General features: G+C 50.1%; 1 protein-coding gene across 3 annotated transcripts; it reads right to left on the reverse strand.

Annotated features, from left to right (window-relative positions):
* Positions 1-4527: 4527 nt before the first annotated feature.
* BPIFB1 (BPI fold containing family B member 1) lies at positions 4528-25974 on the reverse strand. 3 transcript variants are annotated; one of them, XM_042931240.1, is made up of 16 exons: positions 25901-25974; positions 23426-23582; positions 22308-22449; positions 21593-21700; positions 20525-20674; positions 19689-19770; positions 16664-16727; positions 14807-14895; positions 13633-13812; positions 12650-12703; positions 11974-12132; positions 10088-10155; positions 9545-9590; positions 8593-8656; positions 7580-7656; positions 4528-4697 (listed from the first exon to the last, which is right to left on the reverse strand). In XM_042931240.1, exons 2-16 carry the CDS (start codon positions 23538-23540, stop codon positions 4665-4667), a joined length of 1431 nt encoding a protein of 476 aa, XP_042787174.1. In that variant the 5' UTR covers positions 23541-23582; positions 25901-25974; the 3' UTR covers positions 4528-4664. The 3 variants fall into 3 exon arrangements, with proteins under 3 accessions (XP_042787174.1, XP_042787175.1, XP_042787173.1); XM_042931241.1 differs by having other exon boundaries at positions 14807-14892; positions 25795-25953; XM_042931239.1 differs by having other exon boundaries at positions 25795-25953.
* Positions 25975-27434: the final 1460 nt, after the last annotated feature.

Below are 27434 nucleotides of genomic sequence, written 5' to 3' on the forward strand. Positions count from 1 at the left end.
TGGGGCAGAGCCTTCAGCTCTCAGGAGGGGCCTGAGGAGGCTCCCAGTACAGGATGCCGCAGACCCAGAACTGAGTCAGAGAGTGTGTTGGGGGTGTATGGAGGACAGCGGGGGCGTGGTAGAGCCAGCCCTTTTCCACACATGTTTTCTGTGCCATGCCTCTGCGGCCACACAGACCTGGGTTCAAATCCCCACCATCGCTCAGTAGCTGTGTAGCTGTGGGCAGGTTACTTTTTCTTTTTTTCTTGTTTTAATTTTTTCGTTTTTTCTTTTTTTAATGAAATTTATTGTCAAATTGGTTTCCATACAACACCCAGTGCTCATCCCAACAGGTGCCCTCCTCAGTGCCCATCACCTGCCCTCCTCTCCCTCCCACCTCCATCAACCCTCAGTTTATTCTCAATTTTTAAGAGTCTCTTATGGTTTGGCTCCCTCCCTCTCTGTAACTTTTTCCCCCCTTCCCCTCCCCCATGGCCTTCTGTTAAGTTTCTCAGGATCACATAAGAGTGAAAACATATGGTATCTGTCTTTCTCTGTGTGACTTATTTCACTTAGCATAATACCCTCCAGTTCCATCCACGTTGCTACGAAAGGCCATATTTCATTCTTTCTCATTGCCACGTAGTATTCCATTGTGTATATAAACCACAATTTCTTTCTCCATTCCTCAGTTGATGGACATTTAGGCTCTTTCCATAATTTGGCTATTGTTGAAGGTGCTGCTATAAACATTGGGGTACAAGTGCCCCTGTGCATCAGCACTCCTGTATCCCTTGGGTAAATTCCTAGCAGTGCTATTACTGGGTCATGGGGTAGGTCTATTTTTAATTTTTTGAGGAACCTCCACACTGTTTTCCAGAGCGACTGCACCAGTTTGCATTCCCACCAACAGTGCAAGGGGGTTCCCGTTTCTCCACATCCTCTCCAGCATCTGTAGTCTCCTGATTTGTTCATTTTGGCCACTCTGACTGGCGTGAGGTGGTATCTCAGTATGGTTTTGATTTGTATTTCCCCGATGAGGAGCGACGTTGAGCATCTTTTCATGTGCCTGTTGGCCATCTGGATGTCTTCTTTAGAGAAGTGTCTATTCATGTTTTGGGCAGGTTACTTTTTCTTCTGAGCCTCACTTTTCATGTCTGAAAAAATGGGCATAATAAATAAATAATAAATCCATCTCTGTCTTTTCGGTATTTGTGAGGATTGTGAAGCAACTCATATAGATGTCAGCACAGGGCCTGATCCATAGGAAGCGTTCCAAAAAAAGTCACTTATTTTAATTTCTATCTTATAGAGAAAAGAATTGTGGCTGACAGACGTTGGATGATTTACTCAAGGTCACACAGCATGTCCACCATGGCAAAAGTGGGATTTGAAATCCGGGCCCAGAGAGGGGACTGGCTACACAGCAAAAGGGAAATTCGGTGGGCAAAGGTCCTCTTTGGGAATGTCCCTTTTTGGGAATCCCGGTGCCACCATTGTGAGTGTGCACAGCTGTCAGTGTCAGCATGGACTCCATTAACTGCTGCCCATGGTCATGTGAATGGCACTTGTATTCATCTCTAGGTGGCTTTTAGATTTTCTAAGGGTTCTCCCCATGATTAACTATTTTCCCATTCACAACACAGAGGCGTGGTCAGGGTAGGTATTAAGCTCCATTCTTCGGCTGGACACACAGGGCAGAGGGGCTGATGGTGGGTGAGTGGGTTCTGGGAGGCAGCAGCTGCCCAGGAAATGCAAGGTCAATGTTCAATGTTAGGTAGTTCTCAAGTTCTCACTCTGGTTAATGTCAAAAGCAAATGGCTGATGTTAGTATGATTCAGTAAAGTGTTTTTGATGGGGATGTACTTATTCTAGAATCTCAGAGTCATAAAATCATGGACTTTTTGGTTGGAAGATGCTCTAAAACTTGCTGGATCCTCCTCCTTCCTATCTGTCGATAGGGTCTCAACATTACTGCCAAGTGCTGTCCTCCTTCTGTCTGGAGCACAGAAAGGCTCTGGGGTTAATGTCCTCAACTGAGTCACTGGGGACTGGAGTAGGATGTTGGCGGAAGCTTGCAGATCTTTCCCTTCCCAAATGTGACCTCTCTAAACCAGGCAGGAGGGACGAATTTGACTGGAGCCCTATGGATTCTGTCTGTTCCCCTCATTGACTAATCTCTGCTGAGAGATGGGGAATTTTCTGGGGGTCTCCTTCATGAAAGGGAAGTCCTCGGAAGGACTTATTGTCTGTCCCTGAGCCTCAGTTTATGGATCTATAAAATGGGAATGTTAATCTCACAGGAAGTGCTTAGTCCTGTCTGGGGACTGAGCGGCCCCCATGGACTAGAGGCTGTTTAGCTGTCACTGTTATTTTGAGGAATAAGAATACTGGGTCATTGTCCTGACGTGATTCAGGTGGGAGGCTTGGGTTCCCATCAACTCACTGACTGTGTATTACCTGTTCTCTCATCTGTAAGACAAAGAGAGTAGTACTTCCTGTGAGGCAGGGTAATTTACTGAGGAATCACTGGTGTTTTTTATTTGCTGCTGCTGCTAAGCCTTGGAAGGAAGCAGAGTTTTCGCTTCCCCAGCCAAGGAAGGCGGTGGAGTCTTGGAGCTCCAGGTCTGGGGGTTCCTGCCTCAGAGGTGCATGGAGGGTGGTTTTGCTTTGGGGCCCCAAACAGAAGGAGGTTGGCACAGAAGACAACCCTTCTCCTTCTTTACGGGAAGTAGAGACCGAAGGTGGGGAGGCAGAGATGAAGGCACAGAGTGGAGGGAGGCAGTGTGGGGTAATGGTTAGGGGCTGCTTGGTAGTCATGGTGAGTGTTCAGAGTCTCAGTCTCTTCATTTGTCAAGTGGGGCTGCCAGAGGCCGTGGGGAAGGCCGGGCGAGACCCTTAGCGTGATACCTGTAGAGCAAATGCTTATCTTGGTTTGGGTTCCCCAGAAGCAGACCCTGAGAGCAGGGTTTGAGTGCAGGTGGCTGATTTGAGAGGTGATCCCAGGAGTTGCTGGTAGAGGGGGAAAGAGGTGGAGAAGGAGCTGGCCCAGAAAGGTGTGTTCGAGCAAGTGACCCCCGTGGGCACCTGAGCTCGGACCTGTGGGGTGCTGTGTGGGGTTGGAGTTGCCCCCTGCCCCAGGCGGTGAGGAAGCGGGTTATTTATCCATCAACCTCCAGGAAGCCCCTCCTCCAGAAAGAGGTCATAGGTGGCTGGAACCCGGGAGCCATGGCTATTTCGGAGAAGTGCCTCAGACTGGGCGTTGGAGCCACTGTCCTCTGAAGGGTCGTGGGTGGAACAGGGATCCCATCATTGGAACCAGATGGGACCAAAGACCAGAGAGAGGCCCTGCCCCATCTTCCAGGCTCCTCGAAGCCCCCCTTCCCCTCAGATCCTTGCACGACCCTAGGGAGCCAGGAGGGACCTGCCCCAGACAAGATGGAGGTTGACTTTCTCATCTTCCTGGTCAGAGATGGTTCAAACCTCAGACTCAGTACGATTTAGAGAAACAGTGGAATGTGATGTGTGGAGAACAGATGGCAAAGTTGTGTCTGGGAGTTGGGGGTGTATGTGGAAGCTGCGGAGCCTGGCACTCAGCAACTGCCCAGCAAGTGTTTGCTCACCCTGTGTAAGTGTCTCGAGCAGGGTCTTGTCCTGTCCCCTGGTGTCCCTCTTGGCCTCGCCCATGTCTTGTAGATAGGAGAAGTTCCTTCCTGGCTGCCTTCCCAGGCTGTCACCATTCGCCTGACTGTTTACACCCTGAAGGTGGTAATGCCTTTTCCTGAAATACCCAATGTCCCATCCTCTGAGGTCCTTTGTGTACCTGAAGACCTCTGTGTCCTGGGGTAAGCCTGAGTCTAGAGAACAGGGGCCCTATTGTCTGTCTTGAACCTGCTAACATCAGGGAGACAATGGCAGTCACACATTGTCCAAGTGGGAGGGGCCTTTAGTGATAAGGCCCAACATCCTGAAGTCCAGGTAACAATAGTGACGATGACATCACCCACAGATGACGTTGTCTGAGTACCTTCCATGTGCCAGGAACACTTCTCTCTCATTTCATCCTCATGATAGCCATTCAAGGTGGGGACTACGATTCTCCTCATTTTGTAGAGAGGGAAACTGAGGCCCATAGAGGGGAAGCCACATCCCAAGGGTCAAACTACTGTTGAGGGGTCATGCCAGAATTCAAACCCTAGTTCATTTCTCTCCAGAGTCACACTGTTCAGAGAGCCCTCAATCCATCACACTGTCTAGATCAACAAAACATGTGTCCCCCACCAAAGAGATGGTCCCACCATAGGTGTTATTGAGGCTGACACAGAAGGAAGGAGGGCACAAATGACTGCCTTATTCCTGAAACCCAGGGAAGCAGCCATGATCTTGGATGTTATCTTTATATAGTCCACGCACGGCCCAGGCATAGCTCGGGCATAGGCCAGATTGGCTGAGATGTGCCTAAACATGACTCAGATGTGGCTTGGATGTTCAGTTCCCAAACCTGCAAATGACTCCTGAATTGGGACAAAGATACACTCCACGCTGTAGGAGTCACAGACAAGTATTTATTTATTGCAGAGAGAGACAGTCTACAGAGCTGGCTTCCATACTCCTACTGGGACCCAGCCTGCCCTGGATGGCCATCATCCAAGTCTTCATGGGAGACAAGAGGGGGGTCCAGGGCTCTACTGGGAGGCCGGGGTGATCACAAGAGAATCCTTGGGTTGGAGGAGAAAAACCAATTCAGTGTTTTACCCCCTACCTTGTTGTGGTTTATGCTGGTGTGTGTTCCACAAGGTGACCGCTGGCTTTGGGAATCATGACCCTGAACTCACACAGAATTCTTGGAAGAGTCAGAGGAGTAGGGTCTGTCTGTGAACAGTGATGCTGTGCAGGGGTCTGGAGCACAGGTAAAGTGTCTGCATGCAAAGTATGGGATTGTGTAGGACTGTCATCCCCGAGCCCAGGTGATCACCAAAACTCCCCAAGAAGTTTCATAAAATGCAGATACTTAGGTGTATTCACTGGGTCCAGGCAAGCTAACTTTTTAACAATGCTCTTCTTTTTTTTTTTAAACTAAATGTGATGGAAGGAACTTAACCTATTAGATTTCCCCCAATATTTTATTATGATAATTATTAAACAGAGCAAAGTGGAAAGAATTTTCCAGTGAACACTTGTATACTTAGCACCTAGTTTCTGTCATTAGCTTTTTCTAAACCATACTTGCTTTATCTCATATCTATCCACTTATTCATTCCTCTGGCTAGCTTTTAAAACATATACACATCTATAAAAAGGAAATCGATGGACTGCTATCTCAAAACAAATGAATAGAGCAAAACAGGAAACTTGGAAACAGACCCAAAGAATGAAACGATACCTTTCCAACCCAAAGTACAAATGATGGAGCATGCAATGCAAGTTGATTTAAAAAAAAAAAAAAATAGAGGAAAGTAGCTAAATGCCTCCTAAGAAGAGATATGTGAAATAAACCAAGCTCTAGCCATTTAGTTGTATGGACACTGCTGTTCATCCAACATGAGTTGAGTGTAGTATGTATTTTAGATAAACTGCTTATATTTTAACTGGATCATTGCAATGTAGTCCGTTAGAGTAAGACCTGTGTATTCATACGTCTGCTGGGTTTTATGGATGAGAAAGCTGGGCTCAGGCTGAAGGACCTGCCTGAGGTCCATGGCTAGAGAGAGGCAGGGCCGGGATTGAAATGGTCCTCTGGTTTCTGAGTCTAGACTTTCAGCCTCTCTCTGTACTATCCACAGCGCTGTCCTTGTTTTTGTCCATCGCAGCCAGCTGAAGAGTAGACACAGATTTTGGGGGTGGGCAGCTGGTAGTAAGTCATCCACAACTTGCCTTGGAAGCTAGTTAACAAAGCCTCCTACCCTGCCACCAATGTGATCTCGTGGCATGTGGAGAGGCATTTCTGAGACTTCTTTCCTTTGTGAATTTCTCCAGAACTTAATAATTCAGGAATTCACTGATACCAATCCACAACTTTAGGAAAATCAGGACTAATAGGAGTTTGGCCTTCTGGCCTTAGGTTGGACACCTTGGCCATGGAAGGGTGGGCAATCACCTGTGGATTTTCTTTTCTTTTTTTAATTTTCTTTTTATTTATTTATTTAAAAAATTTTAATGTTTTATTTATTTTTGAGAGAGAGAGACAGAGAGACAGAGCACAAGCAGGGGAGGGGCAGAGAGAGGGAGACACAGAATCTGAAACAGGCTCCAGGCTCTGAATTGTCAGCACAGAGCCTGACGCGGGGCTCGAACTCACAGACTGGGAGATCATGACCTGAGTCAAAGTCAAAGACACTTAACTGACTGAGCCACCCAGGTGCCCCTCTTTTTCTTTTTCTTTTTCTTTTTTTTAATCTTATTTATTTTGAAAGAGGGAGAGAGAGACCAAGAGAGAGAGAATCCCAAGCAGGCTCTGTGCTGCTTAACAGATACTGATGCGGGGCTTGATCTCTCATGAACTGTGTGATCATGACCTCAGCTGAAATCAAGAGTTGGACATTCAACCGACTGAGCCACCCAACCTCCCTGGATTTTCTTAATTCTTAATAATTCTGCTTTCAAGGCACCTGGGTAGCTCAGTTGGTTAAGCATCCTATTCTTGGTTTCAGTTCAGGTCATGATCTCACGGTTTTGTGGGTTCGGGGCCTGCATCAGGCTCCGCATCAGTGCGGAGCCTGCTTGAGATTCTCGGTCTCTCTGTCTCTCTCTCTCTGCCCCTCCCCAACTCATGCTGTCTCTGTCTCTCTCAAAATAAGTAAATAAACTAAAAAAAAAAATCTGCTTTCAATGTCTCCCCCACCTAGAGTGGACTAGAAACTCCAAGAAGGCAGGGGTTTCTGTCTGTTTTGTTCACTGTTGTGATCAGTGCCTGGTACACAGTAAGTGCTTAATAAATGCCTGCTGACTGGCTGGCTGACTGAGAGGAGCCCACCTCACTGTCATTGGCTCCTGCAGAAGTTGGGGACCAAAGCAGGTGTTATGAGGGCAGGTGCAGAGTGCAAATCCCAACTTTGCCACCTATTGTGTGTGTCCTTGGAAATGGATTTGTCATTCACGAGTCTCAGTTTCTCTGTCTGCAAAATGGGGATATACCACATAGGGTGAGTGTGAAGACTGAACAAGATGCTGTTGAATGGCACAGAGTGATTATGGGCTATTAAATATTGTTAATGATAATATTTGGGGGTGGGAGTGATGCTGTGATAGCCTCACTCCCTAGTAGGTGTCAAGGGGACATTGCTCAGCGAGCATCTATTGAGCATTTACTGTGTGCCAAGCCTTACTGAATGAATGAACAAATGAATGAGTGAATGAATGAATGAATGAATGAGTAACAGGTAGAACAGAAAGAGCCGGAGACGAATGCACCCCAGGCTAGGACAGTCGCACTCTTACACTTATAGATGAAGAAGTGAGGCCACGAGAAAAGAAGGGACTTGTCCAAGGCCCCCCATGAGTGACCAGTGGGGTCAGCATTGGAGTGCAGGCCCTACCTCCCAGCTCAGGGCTCCCCCAGCAACTGTGCCCTCCCTGGGGCAGGATGTTTAATCCCACTCACCTTGGTAAGAAAGCTCGAAGCTTCCTCGAATCCCAAGGCCTTCACCATCGGTATCGAGATCCCGGATCTTAGTTTGCCTGAAATAACGAATGTGGTCAGAGACTGGGGTGGGATAAAGCAGCCGTGGGCAGGGAACTCGGGACCTGGCACACCCAGTTCGGACTGTGCCTCATGCTTCTTGCCGGTTCTCTGGCCCCAGCATCCACCCAGGCTCATCTCCCCTCCCCGTGCTTCCAGCACAGTAGCTGGTAGCTCCAAAGGGCACTCTTCACCTCCTCCCACATTTCTGCTAAAGAACAGCCAGAATGACTGTTCTGTCATAAGGAATGACCTCCCTGTCATTCACAAGGGAGGTGCCTGTACGTTGAGATTTCCTATTCTAATAAAATAATAAAAAAGATGTCGTTGGCATAGGTTAGTAATTCACGTCTCCCTCCCCAACTTGGGGCTTAAGTAGAGTAATTCCACCTTTTCTCTTGACTTCCACCTCTAGTAACACAAATAACAATGCAAACATCAGGAATAGTTAAGAGACGTTGAGACCCAACTGTGCCAGGCACCTCTTTCAGCCCCTTAAAATCATCGTCTCCTTTATGTGCCTGAGCAAGGTACTTTTATTTTCCCATTTTACAGATGGAGAAACTGAGTTAGGATGATAAGGCAGCTTGCTCAAGGCCAGGTAGCCAACAAGAAGGGGAATCGGGACTTGAACCCAGGTCTACCTGAGGCACCTTGAGCGTGTCCTAGTTGTCTGTTTACACCTCTGTCTCTCTGCCATCAGCCCTGTGAGGCGGGAGCATTGCCTGGTTTGTCTTTGCATGCCTATGTACTGGCACTAGTAAAGGAACTGGGCTGGAAAGTTGGAGATGGGAGAGGTCATTTCTAGTTGGGGACCAGGAAGACTTCCTGGAGGAGGTGGAATTTGACAGAAAAGTGAGATGCAGGCGGGTGGAGTGAAGCATCCACCCTCAAAGCCCTAGGGAGTGGGGGGGATGGACGGCAAAGGGACGCACCATTCTGGTTTGGCAGTAGGACGGAGTTGAGGATCTCAGTGGTGACGTTTTTCAGAAGTTCAGGCTGTGAGAGAGAGGGGCATTGTTACCATGGCTGAGGATCCTGAGTCCCCGCCCCCCTCACCCCCCAGCTATTCCTAGAATGGGTATGGCCCAGCCCCAGGATCAGGGCAGCCAGGAGACATAGTGGAATCCCAGGCCTCTGCCAGTGAGAGCTGTGAGGGATCCAGGGGACCAGACATACTGGGACCAGACATACAAACCCATCTGGGGGATTGGGGAATATTAGAGGGATGCACTCCCTGCCCTCAGGGGCTCCACTGCTCTGTTCTAGCTGAATTTGCCCTGGGGGAATTTCACCCTGGTTCCCAACTTTTGACTTCTCTGGTGAAGCCAGAAGTTCTGATTTTCATGTGAGAACCTCCCCACTTAAAAATTAGCCAAAAAAAAAAAAAAAAAAAAAAAAAAAAAAAAAAAATTAAAAAACAAAACAAAACATGAGGACCAAAAAACAAAACAAAACGAAACCGTGGCAGGAGACAGGAAGCAGCCAGTTTGAGATCCCTGATCCACTCTGTCTCAGCTGGGGAAACAGAGGACCTCAGGGAAGGGGCTGTCCAGGGTCACTGAGATGAGTCTACATGAGCAAAATGAGATTGCAAAAAGAAGGGATTTGTTTTCTCATTTAGGACCAAAATGTTACAGAAGAAAAGTAATTGTGTATCTGTGAGCATTTAGCACGTTCTCAGCTGTGTCCGGCATATAGCAGATGCTCAGTAAACACCATAGCCAGGAGGTTGGACTTTGTGGCTGATAACGTGGAGGCTGGCCAGCCCACCACGGGGCTGCCTATGGGGACCTTGTTCGAAGCAAATCCTGGTCAATGTCTGTCTTTGAAATGGACCATCCCGGGCTCTCCCCTGTGCCCCAGGGACAATCTATTAATACTCACGTTGAACAGGCCAATGCCTGAGTTCATCAAGTGGATTCGATCAGAACTGCAACAGAAGATGCCAGTGAGAATGGCCCCTCAGAGGCTCACTCATTCACTCATTCATTCACTCACTCAACAACTATTTATGGAGCACCTACTATGTAGAGCTTGACTTGTTCCAGCAGGCTCTAGTTTGCAACCCCTGAACTCCCTTTGGGGCAACAGGAGGGCTATGGGGTGTGGGGAGAAGTACAAGGGGCAGCTGGAGCCCTGTGCTTCTGGGCTTGGGGTCAGCATCTGGGCTTGACTGTCAAAGCCACTGTCCTGGAGGTGTTTAGAATGAGCTGAGGGGATGGTGCTGGGCAGGCTGTTCCCATGGCTGCTGCAAGGCCACTTTCCTTTCTTTCCCTTTCTCTGACATTTGGTCCCCAGAGCGGGATAGTCCAGGCAAGGTCGCCTTTCTGCCCATCTAGGAGTAGCCTTTATTCCATCCATGCTCACACCCCAGAGATTCGAAACATCCCACTGGTCACAGGGTGAGACAGTGATTTACATGTTTACCTGATTTCGTTAAAGCTGAGCATAAGTCGGTCATCTCTGGTGTAAAACTGAGCTTCTGAGCTGGCTTCCTGCAACGAGAGAAGCCCAGGCCCCATTTCTTTCAGGAGTTGCGTCAAGCATGGGCTGTGAGGTTATAGAAGGAGGATCTGGGGTCAGGTCGACACTGTCTAGATCTCAGCTACTGGCTCTGACTTTGGGAAAGGGTTTGGCCTCTCTGGGCCTCGCTTTCCTCTTCTATTAAATGAGACAGTATTTGTACCCACCGTCTGCTGACCAGATTACAACATGGGGTTGTTGTGGGCAATGATGATGATGATGACAGCTGCCGATATGCACAGAGCCCTCATTGTGTGTCAGGCAGTGTTTTAGTAACTTTATCTGATTATCTCCTTTGATCCTCACAACCCCGTGAAGAGGCTCCTATTATTACCCCATTGTAAAGGTGAGGAAACTGAGGGACAAAGAAGACCAGTAAGCCTCCAGTAAATATTAACCCTTGTTATTATTGGAAGGTCAGTAGCTAGCAAGGTCTCCAATATGGGCGTCAAAGATATACATCAACTTGACCTGTGGGCTGGGTGAGCCTGAGGGCAGAGCCAGGCTCCAGCTCCAGGTCGGATGCACCCAGAGACCAGACTTGTCCTGCAGGCCTGGACTTGATGGCCTTTTGAAAAGTGTCTGCCATTGGCCAAGGAGGGGCCAAGTCAATAAAGAGCGAGGCTGGCATGGGCAGTCCCTTCTTCCTGCTGGTTGCGGGGTCAGAATATCCTTTAACATAGGAAGCCAGGGCACTGTGCATCCTGTATTCTTTGTGAACAGTACCCCCTGACAGTGTGGGTGAACAACCTGCACAACTATACGCAGCAACCGTGCTGTAAGGAGAGTGTCAACTTTAGTCTACCAACAGCCGGATACTTCCAGACTCCTTGGTTAAGCATGGTTCCAGTGCCCAAACACGAATCCTGCCTTGTCTTTTCCCTTTGCCCTTTGCCCTCTGTCGTGGATGTGGTTGGGGCCCCACTCAGATCTCCTCTATGGGACTCTCTGGCAGCTCTCCCCGATAAATTACTTTTGTAAGAATCCTTCTCTTAGGCTCTGTTTCTAGGGCCCGACCCTAAGATACCATACTATTGGGATTATCCTTTGGGGACCCCCCACCTCTATACCTGTACCCACAGAGTCCCCCTGCTACATGGAAACTCTGAGATGTGACCTGCTGGGGCTACTGAGAAAATCTATCAAGAACTTACTTGGAGCTGATTTAGTTCTGCTCATACTTCAGAAGAGGAATTACCCTTCTCCCCCTCAGTCTGTGTGGTTTGGATACAGCCAAACTCCCGACTCAGGTGTATTTTTCTAGCCACACTGATTGGTTCAAGAATGGGCACATGACCCAAGCTCATCCAATGAGAGTTAGCTTTGGGACTTTTGCTGCAACTACCCGGAGGAAAAGAGGCTGGTTCAGCTGATGTTGCCAACCTGATATCTTGATACAGCTTCGGGCACTTCCATGAGAAGATAATCTGTCTGAGGATGAAGGCAGCACATAGGAAAACACAGCTTCCAGGTGGGAAGAGAAGAATGAAGATGCCATTGTTCGAGCACCTGGATCCAGCTATTTCTGAAGCTAGACCGTCTGGACTTTTCAGTTATATGAACTAATACAATTCCTTCTGTGCATGTGAATTAAGTTTCTTCCTAAAGATCCTAACTAATAAAGTCATAGGACCAGAGTTGGACCAAAGCTCCTGGTTCTTGATTCAGAACTCCCCCTCCCCCATCCCTGCCAAGAGTGCTGGAAACAGCAAAGCAAGAGGGGGTGAATAAGACCAGTGAGTAGGAAGGTCCCCCAGGTTGCTGCTCGTGCCATAGACAATTGGACTCACAATGCCCAGGGTGAAGAAGGGGCGGTGGGCTTCATTGGTGGCGAATACTTCCAGCACGATCAATTGGGCCACCTTGGCAGTACCCTGATCCAGAAGGAGATCTGGGGTCTCTTGAGTTAGGATCTTCACCATCTGTGTGGGCCCCAGCTGATCCGCAGCCTGGAAAGATATGAGATCCGCATGAGGCCTCCCAAGTGCCTCCCCATGGCTCACAGGCCCCATGTAGCCCCTGTGACCTGGCTCCTGTCCACCTTCCTGGCCTCCCTACTTCCTTTCTGTACTTCAGCCACTGTCCTTCTCTCAGAGCCCGGAACGAATTCTTGTTCTCCCCATCTCACAGCCCTTGGTCTTGCTTCTCCCTGTTTGGAATACCCTTCTCTTCAGAGAAGCCCTCTCTAATTTCCTGGATTATATCAGGTGTCCCAGTAATGCCCTCATAACCCCTAGAATCTATCCCTTGTCACCACACTTGTAACTGAAATATTATCTGTGTAATGTTGATGCAGGTCACACTGTCTTGTTAGAATATGAAACTCTGTGAGGACAGGGACCCGGTCTGCTGCAGACACTAGGGCTGGAAGGAAACAGAACAGTCCTACATGTATTTTACTCCTCAGAGGACAGTGCACAGATCACAGCGAGCACCCATCAAACTGCAGACAGCGAATGGACCAACCTTGGTACTGATCACCTTGATGCTTGACTTCAACTGGCGAGCCAGCTCAGGAAGCTGAGGACGAGGGGAAGGCAGAGTGGGTCAGCTGGAGGGGAAAGGGAGGCACACCTCCAGCAGCCCCATTGCCCAGATCCCCAGACCCCCAGAAAACCTGGTGGGTCTGATGGTCCAGGCCCCATCACTGTCACTGGTGGAAAACAGCCCCTATGTCAGCTGCTGCGGGGCATGGGGTTCTCACTGGCCTGGCGTTTTACTGTGAGTTGGTGGTTCTGGGTCTTGGGCAGCTCCCTGCTCCCTGAGGACATAGAGAAGTGACCCAATTCTTACTATTGTCATGAATGTGGTTGCCAGTGACCATTCCTCTTTTCTCATCGTTTTGGTCCCTTACTCTTGAGTTCTAATCTCCAAGACCTTGGTTATCTGTTGCCTGTCAGCTGACCCGAACTCCTGCCACCCTCCCATAGCTTTGGGCCTCAGTTTCCCCATTGGTCATTCGAGAGGAGGTGACACACTCCAGCTGATGGGTGGTGATTGTCTGCTACGCTGGGTTAATATAAGGATTCTGGGGCCGTGTCGGCATCTAGGCTCAATTGTAAGGGGGACCCTGATTGATTAGTGATGTCTGCCGTGGGCTCCATAGTGGACAGCAGGGGCACGATTGCTGTCCCAGGACCACTCAATATCTAAGATGCCCTTTGGCTTGACAGGACTCTTATTTGGTAGAGGAAGCGGCTGTATCAGGTTCCAGAGGACAGAACTGGGTCTGGCGCTGGATGTTACAAGGAAAGTTGCAGCTTTAGAGCCATATGTTAGAGTCAGGGTCTGTTTGAGGAGGGGGTGAGCTCTTCATTACTGGAGGGATTTAAACTGAGCCTGACAGGGGATTACTGCTCAGAAGCTTAGGGCAGTCCTTGAGGCCCCTTGATTCAGGAAATTCCCATGATGTAGCAGAGGGGGCCCCGTCCTCTCATGCCAAGACTTACCACATAGTCCAACAGGACTACGAGTTCTTCTTGAGGGAGCAAGGCAGCTACCGCAGCATTCACCACATCCTGCCTCACAGTGAGGCTGAAAGGGGTGTTGTCCAGGGCGGGCACCGTTAGGGAAACTGCAGACTCTTTGAACCACTTGGTCACATTTCCTTGAGAGTTCACCAACTTGGCCTAAAGAGACACAAAGCAGAGAGTTGGCTGGGAACCTTAACTCCAAAGTCTTAGCCAATAGCAACCTAGAAGAAAATGACACCATTCATCCTGTTTCCCTTTTTGCATTTGCTGACCGGAAGCTTAGCCTGGAATTCAGTATCTTGCCCGAGGTGATGAGTTATCTCAGGTGGCCAGCAACCTCTACTCCTCTAGCACCCCTCAGTTAATCTCTGTTTTTAAAACCTAGATACCTTATTTAGCATTTAGGTTTTAAGTTCTCAGATATCTCAGAAACCCTTTGGGTGAAGGGAAAATTCAAAACTGCAACAAAATCGATAAAAATGTTTGATTGTGACAGCTTCCCAAAAGATCCGTGAAAACTGGCCTGGGATTCAGGCTTTCCAGGTTGGCCAGGTCCCTCAGGGACTCCAGCCCCAGTGTGAGTGCACGGCCTCACATTTTACAGACAGCTGACGGTTACTGGCCCCCTCTGCCTGCCACTTCATCTTCTTGGTGACTTTATTGTCTACATTTTACTGATGGGGAAACTGAGCCTCAGCGAGGTGACAAAACTTGCCCAAAGTCACACAGCCAGGGAGTTGTGGAGCTGGGAGAGAAACTTAGGTCTGTGTGATCCCCAGTGATGGGTCTTGGTCCTGGGCTCTTGTTTCAAAGTCGTCAGATATTTGGGGTTTGGCAGGGCTTGCCTGAGAGGAAGGCCAAGAGCACCGGTGCGTACTCTGGCCTCTGAGTGGGGAAAACGGGGTCGGAGGACAGATCACTGGGGCTGACGTTCTGCGTGTAGCCCTTGGATTCCACCTGCTGGCGTTCCTCCATCAAGATGGTGTGCGTGGGACACGTTCGGCCCATGGAGATTTTTCTAAATCAGCCTGCGTGTCCTAACCCTGAGCGGTATCTTCTCCCCTGAAACAGACCCGTGGTGTCTGATCTTTGGCGGTGAGAGAAGGGCAGTGATGTCCCTGCTGTACTTTTGAGGCCCCATGACACTCACCCCCAGCTTCAGCTGGATAACATTACCCTTGATGGCAGGAGACAGAGGGTCAAACTCCAGGTGGTTAGAGCCGAGGGAAATGGGCGCTGCTTGGGACAAGAAGAAAGTTCTGTGAGGGAGGAGGGCAGTATTGGACAGGGCGCTTTGGGGGCTGCCTTCGGCCGGTTGGGCTTTCTGTTTGTAGGGAGGAGCAGGAATAGCAGTGTTGATAATGATGATGGGAATGACATTTACTGAGCGTATGTCAAGCACCGCAGGCTGTGCTAAACCTTTACACTTACACTCATTTGGTCTTTGCAGTAACCTTAGCAGGTAGGGCCTATTATTACCCCCATTTTACAGATGGGAAAACTGAGGCTCAGAAGAGCAAAATGACTTGCTCAAGGTCATACTGTGAAAGGATTTGAACCCAGTCGGTCCTGTGCCAGAGTCCTGGTTTGGAACAAGACTGAACTATTGCTTATAACTCTCCACCTCCTCCAGGGGATGGTGATCTGCATGCATCCCCCCCTGGGACAGAGTACCTGGTGCACGCCCATCTATGCAAAGGATTGCTTGTGTTTGCCTCAGGATTCCCCACTTGGCCGCCAGGTGGCAGTGGTGTCTCATCTGCCCTGGCTGTTGGGCCCGGGAATGGGCGGGGCTGCAGAGGGGTTCAGGGACAGGCGGGGGCAGTGAATCCTTGGATCCCCTGCTCCCCTGGAGAGACCTCCTGCCCTGCTCCTGAGGAAAAGAGGAGCCAGACAGACTTCCCTTTGAGCCTCAGTAGCCTTGGCTAGTCTGTTCCTACCTCTGAACCTCAATTTTCTCCTCTTAAAATGGGGGTAGGTATAACAGTAATACGTGCTTCGTAGGTTTACAGGACTGGTACCTATTTAAGTTGGCCCATATATGAAGGACTCCAGACTTGGAACTTGCAGAATTGAGTTCAAACCTTCCTCATCCCTAATTTCCTCTGTGAACTTGGACAAATGACTTAATTTCTCTGAGCCTCAGTTTTCTTATCTGTGAAGTGGGGTAATCATGGCCACTTCATGGAATTATCTGAGGAGTCACTGAGGCAGTGTATATAAAACACCCAGCCCAGTAGGTGCTTTGTGGGTGTTCAATGTGTACTAATTCCATTCTTCTCTCCCCTCTCCTCCATGGTCACCCTTTGAGTGAGCTTCTTCAGATCCTGAAACAGTGGATGGAAGAATTTTCTTCTTCCCGCTAATCCCCACTCTGAGACCTCTGAGGACAGTACAGTTGTGACGTAGGGACAGAAGCCTGGGTCCTCCCATCTCTGCTACTCTTGGGAAGGGAGAAACGACCTCCTTCCTGAGCACACATTTTGTCTTTTCCCTTGTTTTCTCTCCTCAATAAGCCCACAGTAATTGCTATAGCATCTGTTCATTCATTCATTCACTCATTCATCCATTCAGCTCACATTTGCAAACTCTTCTCTGTGCCAGGCAGAGAGCACCTGCCGTGTGCCTGGGACTTTCCTGTAGACTTGTAATCCTCACTAACAATCTTGTGAGGTAGGGATGTATGAGCCCCATTTTACAGATGAGGAAAGTGAGGATAAGGAAGTGGAGTGGCTTTCCCAAAGTGATAGAACAAGTCAGTGGCAGACCTGGGATTTGAACTTGGAAATCTGGCTCACATAAACTTGCACATGGTAGGTCCTTGTGAAGTCACAGCTGTGGTGAATTCCTGTCTGCTTATCTTTGGGAGGGATCCATGGATGCTCATTCACTTGCTGCTGGGCCAAGTTGCTGTGCAGATGTGACTTGGGAGGCCTCTTCTGGGCAGAGCCAGAGTGTGGAGGCCAGCTCGGCAGCAAAGGAAAAAGGTGGGAGAGAGCTCACCTACCCCTCACCAGGCTCAGGAGGTCCACATGCATGTCCTTAAAGGCCTCCTTGATCACAGGACACAGCTGCAACAGCACAAATGCAGAGACTCCATTACTGAGGGGCCGGACCCTAACCCCAAGTGATCCGTGTCTGGCCCACCCAGCCTGAGCCCATGTGTCCATGGCCATAGAGGTTTTTGCCTATGGGATTGAGGACTTGGTGTTGTGTCCACTCCGCCAGCCATCCGTGCCGTCCGGAGCCCTCCCCAGCCCCTGGTGTTGCCTGGGATCTTTTGCAGTGGTTTGTCCCTTCCCCTATGTCCACGATGTGCCTGGCCAGCCAGCTGCCCTCCCCATCAGACTCTTTGTCCTGTTCACAGGAGCCCATGTTTTCCATAAGAGGGAAATGGAGAATTCATTTCTTCATTCACTTACTTATTCAACCACTGTTTACTGAGTTCCTTCTGCATGTCAGACTCTAGAACGGGGGCGGGCAAGGCAGACCCAGCCAGACTCATGAACAATCTCTGTGCCTTTTGTGGGTTTCTAGCTCCAACACGTCCCTTTGCCCAGTGAGCTCTTCTTCCCCTAAGACTGCTAGCAGTTCTCAGCAGGGGGCTGATTTTGTTGCCTAGGAGATATTTGGAACTTTCTGGAGACATTTTTAGTTGTCACAACTGGGGGGAGGGTTTATCAACATCTAGTGGATAGAGGCCAGGGATGCCACTAAACACCCCCACAGAGTGTGGGACAGCTCCCACAACAAAGAATTATATGACTCAACTGTCAGTAACGCTGAAGGTAAGAAGCTCTGGTCTAACCTAATCCTGGTCTCACCTATTTTGCTTAAGGAGAAGGTTAAACCTTTCATTCACTTGCTCACGGGACTCCAGAGCCTTGTTCTCTGCTCTAGGCAGCACATTTTCTAGGGCAGTGCACTGAGATTTTGTCACTTTGTCTTAGATGCAATATCCCTGGTGGAAGAATCTTCTGCTTGACCACCCATTGCCACTCTTGAGAGAGGACAGTGCACTTTGAGAAACTTTTCCTATGAAAGTTTTTTATGAACAGTTAACTTTTTCTGTGAAAAACGCGTTCCCTGCCCCCAGCTGCTTTGCCAACCCAGAACCCAGGGAGGATGAGGGGCTTGGGCTCGGAGACCCACTCACCTGCCAGGGACCAGCCTGTTCCTCATGGGAAGGGTGTCGCTGGCAATCATCTCTCACAACTCTCTTTCTTTCATTTCCACCGGTGGCTCTCAACCCTAACTACCCATTAGAATCGTCCGGGATACCAGCTAGAACCCTCTAGGATACTAGGGCGCCACCCACACCCATGACATTGGAGTATCTATCAGTATTTTAAAAAGCTATCCCAGGTTGTTCTGATGTGCAGCTGGGGCTGGGGCCCACATTTACATTCCAGTGTAAATCACTGGAAAGGGCTTCAGCATTTTCTAGATGGGCTCCTGTCAGAGTTAAGCATGCTGTGCCTTTTCTCTTCATTTCAGGCAAAATTTTCACATGACCGTTGAATCAAATCCACTGAGTGACAGTGGGGAAACGATAGTGATTAACAAAATGCCAATTTTCTCGAATCATTCATTATACTTAACTTTCACCCTTAAAAAGAGATATTATGCAAAGAACATTTTTATGCCATATTTTCTAGTGGAAAATACATTTTTAGCTGGTGAAGTATGATGCCAGTTAAAATATGATTTTGTTGGAGACTGGGAAAAAATTTCTAGCTGGGTCCTACTTTCAGAAACTCCTACCTCTAAGCAGAAATAAAATCTTAAAAAAATATCTCATGTAAGAAGAGACAAATTTTACAAAATTCTTCATTTTCAGATTCTTTTTAGAAGTCTCTTTGCATGGTTTAGTGAAGTATTAAGTATGATGCAGCTATTACAATAATTATGAATGTTATATAGTGGCATAGAACATGCGTATAGCTTAAGGACTATTAAATTATATTGATGCTGAGAAGAGCCACATAAAACTATGAATGCATATGGATGGAGATTGGAAGGCAATATATACACAAAAGAGAGAATAGGTGCCTAGTTAAGGTAGAAGGATTATGGGCACTTTCCCCCCAAGTCATTTCAGTTATTATATCACCTTTTCAATTCAAAAAAGTTTTCTTATAAAGAACATCAGTTATCTGACAAGGTGTTTTGATCTCCAGGAGGCCCACTGTGGTGAACCCATCTTGAAATTTACAGTGGAAATCAATGGTCAGAGTGAATGAATCCAACTTACAGTTATAATTTACTGTATATGTGCCCTATAAGGGACATATACACTGAGATTAACGTATGTTTATTGCCTCAGAAAGATAGATCCAGCAGGGCCTGGTGGGGGACAGACCCCTGAAGACCACAGGTTGATCAGGTTGATAGGAGACTCATGTATGCTAGAACCAGCCTGGACCGCTTTGCAAGGGCCAAGTGTTAAGTTTTCAGGAATTTCTGAGCCATGTGCTAAACCCAGACGTTATTAAAAATTAAATTCTAAATAAATAACTAAATAAAACTAAATAAAATAAGTAAAAGGAAAGCTCATGAGAATTCAAAACTCATCACTTCCTGATTACTTTGTTATATTTTACTCTTATCTATTGCTCTTGAGGTTATTTACGTCTCTTGTATCCGTGTGGCAGAAATACCATACAATAGTGTGCTCCTGTGCCATTCTTCCCAACTCTGCTCAGTGACATCACATTAGTAGCTTGAAATTGGCCTCAGAGGAAGTGTTTATACCAGAGAAATCAGCAAGTGCTTCAAATCAGGCTTCCTTTCCCCTCAACCTCTCGAGAGTCGGTTGTTAATAATTTATCAGCACATCGCTGTTCAAGGCCTCCTGGGTGACTTCTGGCAGTTCTGTTACCTTTGCCTCAATGAGCCACTGAAAGAATGGTCAGGCCCAGAGTTTTCCTAACTCAAGGAGACACGGGGCCCTTAGCACCAGCTTGCAGTTCCACCCCAGACCCACAGGGGGAGCAATCTTTGCAGGCCAGAGAGGCCGTGATTCCACTTACCTGGGTTTTCACCAGTTTGGGCAGGGCTGGCACCAGGAGGCTCATGACCTTGTTGGCTAAGGAGTTGACCAGAAAGGAGAGCCTTGCGGAGAGGAGAAGGGGAGAGAGATTAGGGAGGGCCAGAGATGACGCTGTTTTATAGAAGGGAACACAGAGCCCAGGGGAAGAAGACACTTGCTCATGGTCACACAGCCCGGAGTGTGGAGTAGACCCCCAGCCAGATGTAGATGGTGGCAGAGACTTCTCACGAACTAGGGGCTGGGGGTTGTCTTTAGAAATGTGTGCTGGAGACTGGGATGATGGCATTGGCATTTGTCCCCATTCTCCTGATAAGAAGTGGAGGAAAGCACGTTTTTGAGCACCGGCTGTTTGCCATGCACTGTGGGGAATGCTTATGGCTGCAGCCCGATCTCATCCTGTCACTGTGGCCTGGAAGCGGAGGCATAGGAATGCACCTTGCCAGCATTGCACAGACAGTGAATGAAGACGATGCATTTGCCTGACTCCCAAGTGTGTTTTTACCCAATGCTCCACTCAAGGCTGCCTGAGGTGGTTTGAGGCGCCCTAGGAATGTGGCTCCTCTCCGCCTTCAAATGTTTGCCCCACTTCCTGGCATGATGCCTGAAATCCCACCATCCTTGATTCTGCTCTTGATGTCTTGAACTTTCTTTGGCATCACAGATTCCCTGGAAGGAGCTTCAGCCAAGAGTCAGGAGGGATATAAGTCCCTTTCTTTCTCTGGGCTTCAGTGTTCTCCAACTGTAAAATGGGGGAAGGCCACCACCTGGTCCCCTCCCGGGCACGGTGGGAACCCGGAGGCAGGTGGCCACACTCACTTTTGCAGCAGGCTGATGCGCAGGCTCCCATGGCTATTGGAGCAGTCCTCGAGGACGAGGTGGGTGTGGCCCCTCTCACTGGCGTTCACTGTGATGATGGCTTGGACCTCTGTCTGCATGTGCATCTCCACGATGGTCTTGACCAGGGGCCTGGGAGTGGAGATGTCCGTGCTGTCTCAGTCCCAGACATGCCGTCTGTCTCTCTCACCTCCCAGCTCAAGCGCCTCTGCTGATTCTCTGCATCTCCCCCAGTTTCTACCCCACCATGTACCAGGCTCAGGGTTTGGATCCCTCTCCTGGTTTAAATCCTCTGCATATGTCAACAGCTCCCAAACTGATACCCAACTCTGTACCCAGATGTCTTGACAGGTGCTGCAAATTTAACATGTACAAAATTGAACTCCAGCTCCTTCCCCAAACCTGCTCCTCTCATGATCGTTCCCGTCTTGGTTGCTGACCACTCCATCCTGCCAGTTGCACAGGCAAAATCCCTGGGGACAGTCTTGACCTCTCTCAATCTCTCTCTCTCTCTCTCTCTCTCTCTCTCTCTCTCTCTCTCTGTCTCTCTCTCTCTGACATTCTGTCCATCAGAAAATCCTGTTTCTTCTACCTACCTCTGAAACATATTCAGAGTCTGATCACTGCTCACCACCTTCCTGCCTCCAAACCCTGGTCCAAGCCATCGCTGGCTCCTCCTGAATGTAACAGTACGCCCTCCCTTCTGGACACCCTCCCTGCCTCCAAACACACAGCCAGAGGGATTCTTTAAAAGTTAAATCATGTCTTGTCCCTCCTCTGCTCAGAACCCTCCATGGTTCCCATTTCACTCAGTAAAAGCCAAGTCTTCTCCTTGGCCCACAAAGCGCCACAAAGCCCTCACCTCCCACCATTCTCTCCCCCTCTCTCCACTCTCTTTGCCATTCTTTGGACAAAGCAGGTGCCTCAGGATCTTTGCACTTGCTCTTCCCTCTGCTTGGGACTCTCTTTACCAGATACCTGCCTGGAGAAAAGGGGCGATGTGTAAATGAACCTGTCAGGCCTGCTGTGTCTGACTGAGGAGACACTCACGTGTTGAGTCCAGCCACCATGTCCAGGGGGATCTTGACCGCCAGCCCTTGGCCTTCATCTGAGGGTTGCACCAGCAGTTGGAGGATGTTGGCTGAGGTGACTTTCAGCCTAGGTGGGACATGGGAGACATGAGATTCATGCCTTATGCTCAGCTGAGTATCATCCCCAAACCTGCCCACTTCATCTTTCCTGTCTCCCCTGGTGGCCAGCCAGGGGTTTCTGGCCAGCAGCTGGACCTAAGTCCTGTCCCCTGACTCCTCGCCAGCATGGCCTGGCCCCCTCCCTCCCTGTCACCACTGCTCAAAATGCTCCCATGATTCCCCCATGTTGGAGACTAATCCCAGTTCCTTGGGCTGACTGGGAAGACTCTTTGTGACGTGGCCCCGCTGACCTCCGTCCTCACCTTGGGGGCTTGAGTGCCAGCTCTTCTGATGGACTCTCACCCGTCTGTGCCTTTGCCCAGGCTGGTCCCACTGCCTGGAATGCCATTTTCTTCTTGTCTTCTGGTGAGCACGGAGTCATTGGCTCTCCTGTTACCTCCACTGAGAAGTGTCACTCTATCCCTTCGCTCTCCTACCCCAGGGGAACTTCCTCTGGGGTCACCCTGTTAGGGTACCTGTGTCACTCTCTTACGGGTCATCGTTAACTCCTCTGGGAGCTTCTGAAGGAGGTGTGGGGAACGAGCTAGCGCCTAGGTCTGTCCCGCTCCACTCACCAGATGATATGGTTCAGGATGGAGTTCACCAGGTTGCCGAGTATGGGGATGCCCCCGGCTGGCTTCTCCCGTATGGTGCTGAGCAGTGGCAGCTGCTGGAGGATGTTGACGGCGTCGTGATCCTTCAGCTCCTGTGTCAGCCCTGGAGGCAGATCCTAGAAATCAGGGTCCAGCAGGAGGGGCAAGACGGACGGCATGGCAGTGGCTTCAGGCTGGGAGGGGGCATCGCTCAGGGCTACCTGGACCCGGATGTAAGGGCAAGGGGATGGATGACCGTCTGCTGTGGAGACATGGCTTTGAGGATGGTGGTCTAGATGAGCCATTTTCACATAAAGATGAAGGTAGGGGCGTAGGTGGGACCATTCACGCTCCGAGCATTGCCAGCCTCTGCGGGAACACTGGCCAGGATACCGGCGTATGGACCTGCATCCCACCCGCCAGCCGGCAGCAAGCTCTGGAGCCAAGAGGCAGGGAACCCACAAGACTGTGTTGGGGCTGGTTTTGCTGCCAAAACACACTTGCTAACGATTCTCTGGCACCCACATCATATGGGCCTGTTGTCCAAAGAGCCTCAGGTGCCGAGCTGAGATAGGAGAAGCCGGGAGTCCTGGGTTCTGGTCCCTGCTGGACTTTCCCCCCGCGGCCAGAGCCCATTTGGCTTGTATGAAGAGCAGGTCAGAAGTTCCAGCTGCTCCAGAGGCAGCTCCAGAAGCAGCCCTCAGCCCATGACTGATGGGAATCGCGGTATAAATACCCCAGCTCCCTCAGCCCGCATCTTTTTGTCTGCTCCGTGACGATGGAGGTGGGCCCCGTAAATATTCCTCCTCTGCCAGCTGGCAAAATGTGGAGCCTTGTCCATGGAGGCTCTGGAGGGACGTAAAGAAGGAAGGGGCCCAGTGGAATCATGGAATTTAAGGGAGGATCTTGGAATCGTGGACTCTTGAGATCATAGACACTCCTAATCTTTATAACTCATCCTCTCGAGTCTCACCCTGGATCTGGAATCACAGCTGTGCCTTGCACACCCCCAGTGATGGGGGACTCCCTCCCTCCTTCGGAGGGCCACTCCACCTGCCCTCTTGCCTTATGGCAGTGAGGCTTGGGCAGCGGAGACTTACTCTCTTTGATGACTTCACGGCCGAGGCTAAGAACTGCAGGGGGGCGGAGGGTGGTTTCAGCCAAAGTCACTGCCAGCAAACCACAGAGGAGGGTGAAGGTTAATGGGCCAGCCATCTTTCTGGGGATCGGTGAGCAGCGCGTGATAGGTGAAGGAACCTGGGGTGAGCACAGAAGGCCCTGTTAGCTGGGCAGAGAGGTCAAGGACAGGCCCACCATGCCTGGTGACTTGGGGCATAAAGTCCAGAAGAGGCTGTTTAGTGATGTGGTTAAGAGTGTGGGCTCTGGAGCCCGACTTTTGGGTCTGTGTCCTGCCTCTGCCACTAGGTGCTAGTTGTGTGGCCTTAGATAATCAGTTTAGCCTCTCTGCCTCAGTTTTCTCATCTAGCAAATGGGCCTAATGAAATAGTACCTGCCTTCATAGAGTCTGGCACTTAAAACCCTCTACAATCCAACCTTGGCCAGCTTCACCTCCTGCTTATTCCCCTCTTGCTCTATAAAGTTCCAGTCATTCCAAACTGCTCGAAGTTCCCAGAATATAACCCCATTCTCTCCTGTTTCTGTGCCTTTGTTCTAACTCTTCCTGCTTCCGGTAGTGTGTTTCCCCTTCCTTATCTGCCTGCTGAACTCTTATTCATCCTTTAAACTCTGCTCACATTTCCCTTTCTCTGTAAAGTTTTTCCCTTCCTGCAGTCAGAGGCCCTGGACTATGCTTGGAGAAATGCTGCCTTGGGGACTGCTGTGTGCCCAGGACAGGACGTTTGGAAAAGGGAGGGCAATGGTTATTCAGGTAGGACGCAAAGTGGGCAGGAAATTTGCTTGATTGATGTGAAGGGGCCTGAGAAGGGATAGGTGGCTGCTTGAACCCAGGGAGAGAAGGGCAGAGAGAGGGAGGAAGAGGCCCGTGGGTGCCTCCTGGCAGAGGGACTTGGCTGCTCCTTGGCTGCTCTGTGCCCTCCATGGGGCAGAGCGTCAGCCCCTGGAAGCTGGTCCTGAGCCCTCCAGCCTGCACCCTGGCTCAGTCTCTAAGCCCCCAGGCAAACTTCTGCCTCCTGCTTGGAGGGAGGGAAGATGCTGACCTGGAGATCCAAGCCCTTGCTTGGCTCAGCATGTGGGTTTCTTGCTGCCAAAGACAAGCATGGCATCTGGATGGCATGTGTCTCTCGGCTAGGGCAACACGAGCTCTCCGAGACACTTGCTATAATGGTTCAACATCTGTCTCCCAGACTGGGCTGTGAGCTCTGGGAGGAGTGTTGGGTCTACCTGCTCCCCATTGTGTCCCAAGCACCTGGCATTGTGTCCCAAACACCTGTGGGTGTCTAATAAATAAATGGTTGCTGAATGAATGAATGGCCTCGGGAGCCTTGGGAAAACGGGGAATCTGAGCCAGCCCAACCGAGCAGGTCTGGGCCATCAAGACTGAGAGTGGAGGAGAAATATCATGGGCCTCAGGGCCCATGATAGACCCGAGCTGGAGGCCTGCTGCTACCACTTGCTGTGTGATCTTGGGCAAATGACTTACCCTCTCTGAGCCTCAGTTTTCCATCTATAAAAATAGGGGGTAATTATAGTACTTGTATCACAGCGTTGTTGGGAAGATTGAATGAGCCACAAGTGTTCATGCGTATTGGCTGTTTTTATGATGATGGTAGTATAACTAATACTGGGGTCAGAAGGAACCACCTTGGAATCAAAGCCAGAAGGTAAGAGAGGTAGTGCCCGGCACCCTGCTCTTCTGCCCAGGAAGCCCCCACCCCACTCCATAATCTTTTTCTTTCAAACACCCTGACCCTATTTCCCTTCATGATCTTTGCACACCACCCTGTCCTCTGATCAGAGTGCTCAGGGAGCCAATAGTATGGTAGCATCCCCTCCTGTGGAAAAGTGTCTCCTCCCCAGATCCAAGCACCATACCCACACCCGCCACATCATACCTCACCTCCTGGCCTTTGCTTATGCGGTTCCCTTTACAATGGGATGCCTTTCTCTCTTCCTTTGTCCAGCCAACTTCTGCTTGGCTTCTCAAGTGACATGCCACCTCTTCCAGGAAGCCTTTCTTGACTGCTCTTTACCACAATGTCCCTGGTCTTTCCTTGAGCACAGCATGTATCACACTGGCCCATGTTGGGAATTACTTGAGGGCCCGGTTAATCTGATACTTCTCTTTGTCCCCAGAATCACTCCAGCATAGAGCTGGGCACAGAATAATTGGTGTGTGCAGGGTGGGTTTATGTCATTGGGATCAGGCCAAGGAAAGACTCAGCCAGTCCAATTCCTTCGTCACTGCTCTTTGGTCTTCTGGGCAAGGGAGCTGAGAGCTGAGAGCCTCTACCCTCTACTAGGAGGGTCCTAGTGGACTAAGGGAGCTTACCTCCAGGCCAGGCCTCCCTCCTGGTCTTGACCTGCCTGCAACAGGTGTCTCCAGCTTAGAACCTTTCTGGTGCCCTAGGCTTTCAGGCCGTTTCCTACACCTTTACCTGGACACGCCGGAGTCCTCAGTCTTCTCTCCTCGGACACTGGGTCTGGAAGTCTAACCTTATATCTTACACACCCCAGTCTGGGAAGTCACCCTTTGCATTTGGGCTGAGACCTTGGGCTGGGCTGAGGTCTCCAAGGTAAATATTTGTGGCTGCTGGTGAACCACATCCCTGCCTGGAGGCAGCCTTGGGACTCCAGCTTCCCAGGATTTGGAGAGAGGAGGGTCTGGGCCGCCATGAGGAGTGGGCGGGGCGCTGGGGCACCTGGCAGAGGAACTGAATCAGGCACAGTGTGGCCTGTGAAAGGGGCTCCCTGCCTTCTGGACAGTCACTCCCACAGGGACAATGATGAGAACGGTAGCAGTGACGATGTATTAAGCGCCTACAACATGGCAGGTGCCACCCTAGGCTTTACATTGGTCATGTCGATGGAACCTCGTCCCCACCAGGATCAGTACCATTATCACAACGTCACCACGGAGGAACCTGCCTCACACAGTCAGTAAATGGCAGAACCAGGCTTCAGCCAGAACTCTGACTTCAAAACCTATCTGGGGATGTCTCTACAGCTTGGCAGATATAAAAGGTCCTGAGGACAGTCTGGGTCCGCGTCCTAGCTCCACCATTTCCATGATATGTGACTTGGGGGACATTCCCTAACTTCTCCAAGTCTCAGCTTTTCATCTGTGAAATGGGAACAATAGTAGCACCCACGTACTAGTATGCTGAGAGGAGCACAGCGGACACGGCTCAGAGCATAGGTCCTGGCACAGAGTACGTGCTCAATAAATGTGAGTGGTTGTTGCTATGTTATCACTGCTTGTAATAGGATGGGCCTTTCTTTGCTGTGTGACCCTGGGGAAAGTACTTCACCTCTCTGGGCCTCAGTGTGCTCACCGATACGGTGGGGATGATATAGTAGCACCTCCCGCACAGGCTGCTGAGAGCGTGAACTGAGGTGCATGCTCATGTAGCACTTAGCAAGTACTTTCAGTGATTCACTGGGCAATGATTATACCCACTGTGCCTTGCGTCCGCCTTCAGGAATCTCCGCGAACATGTGTGGAACGAATGAGTAATGAGGCGTGCCTGCGAACCGAGGGAACAAAGCCATGGTCCCACAGGACCCCTATCACCCACTGCCTGGGTACAAACCTTGCCTCATTTAACCTGTCGGCAGCCCCGGGCTCACCAAAGGCACCTGAGGCTCAGGGAGGTGGGTGACTTGCTCCAGGTCCCATGGCCAGGGCTGCTGGAGCTGGGACTGGAGTCCAGTCTACCTAGTCCAGACCACAAGCTCTTTGCCACCCACTGTCCTTTCCCCAAGTGACTCCAGGCCAGTGTCGGGAGGGCGGGATGTGAACACGGCCTTTTGACGTGATCTGGGGAGGCATCCTTGCTGCCCTGCTTTGATTTGTGGCTTGTGGCTCAGAGCTGAGAGGGCCATTGCTGAATCTTGCAGGGGGACAAGAGAGCGGCAGTGAATGTCCCGAGGCCCCTCAGTGTGTGGGTGGCCTGGCCCTGGCCCCTCTCC

This window comes from Panthera leo, chromosome A3 (genome assembly GCF_018350215.1).
Source record: "Panthera leo isolate Ple1 chromosome A3, P.leo_Ple1_pat1.1, whole genome shotgun sequence".
Lineage (NCBI taxonomy): Eukaryota > Metazoa > Chordata > Mammalia > Carnivora > Felidae > Panthera > Panthera leo.

Excerpts from the sequence above, each read along its gene's own strand:
- BPIFB1 (XM_042931240.1), bottom strand. The coding sequence starts at position 23,540 with ATGGCTGGCCCATTAACCTTCACCCTCCTCTGTGGTTTGCTGGCAGTG. Across the intron at positions 16,728-19,688 it reads CCAAACTGGTGAAAACCCAG|CTGTGTCCTGTGATCAAGGA; the intron begins GTAAGTGGAATC and ends GTGCTGTTGCAG. Across the intron at positions 13,813-14,806 it reads TTATCCAGCTGAAGCTGGGG|GCCAAGTTGGTGAACTCTCA; the intron begins GTGAGTGTCATG and ends GTGTCTCTTTAG.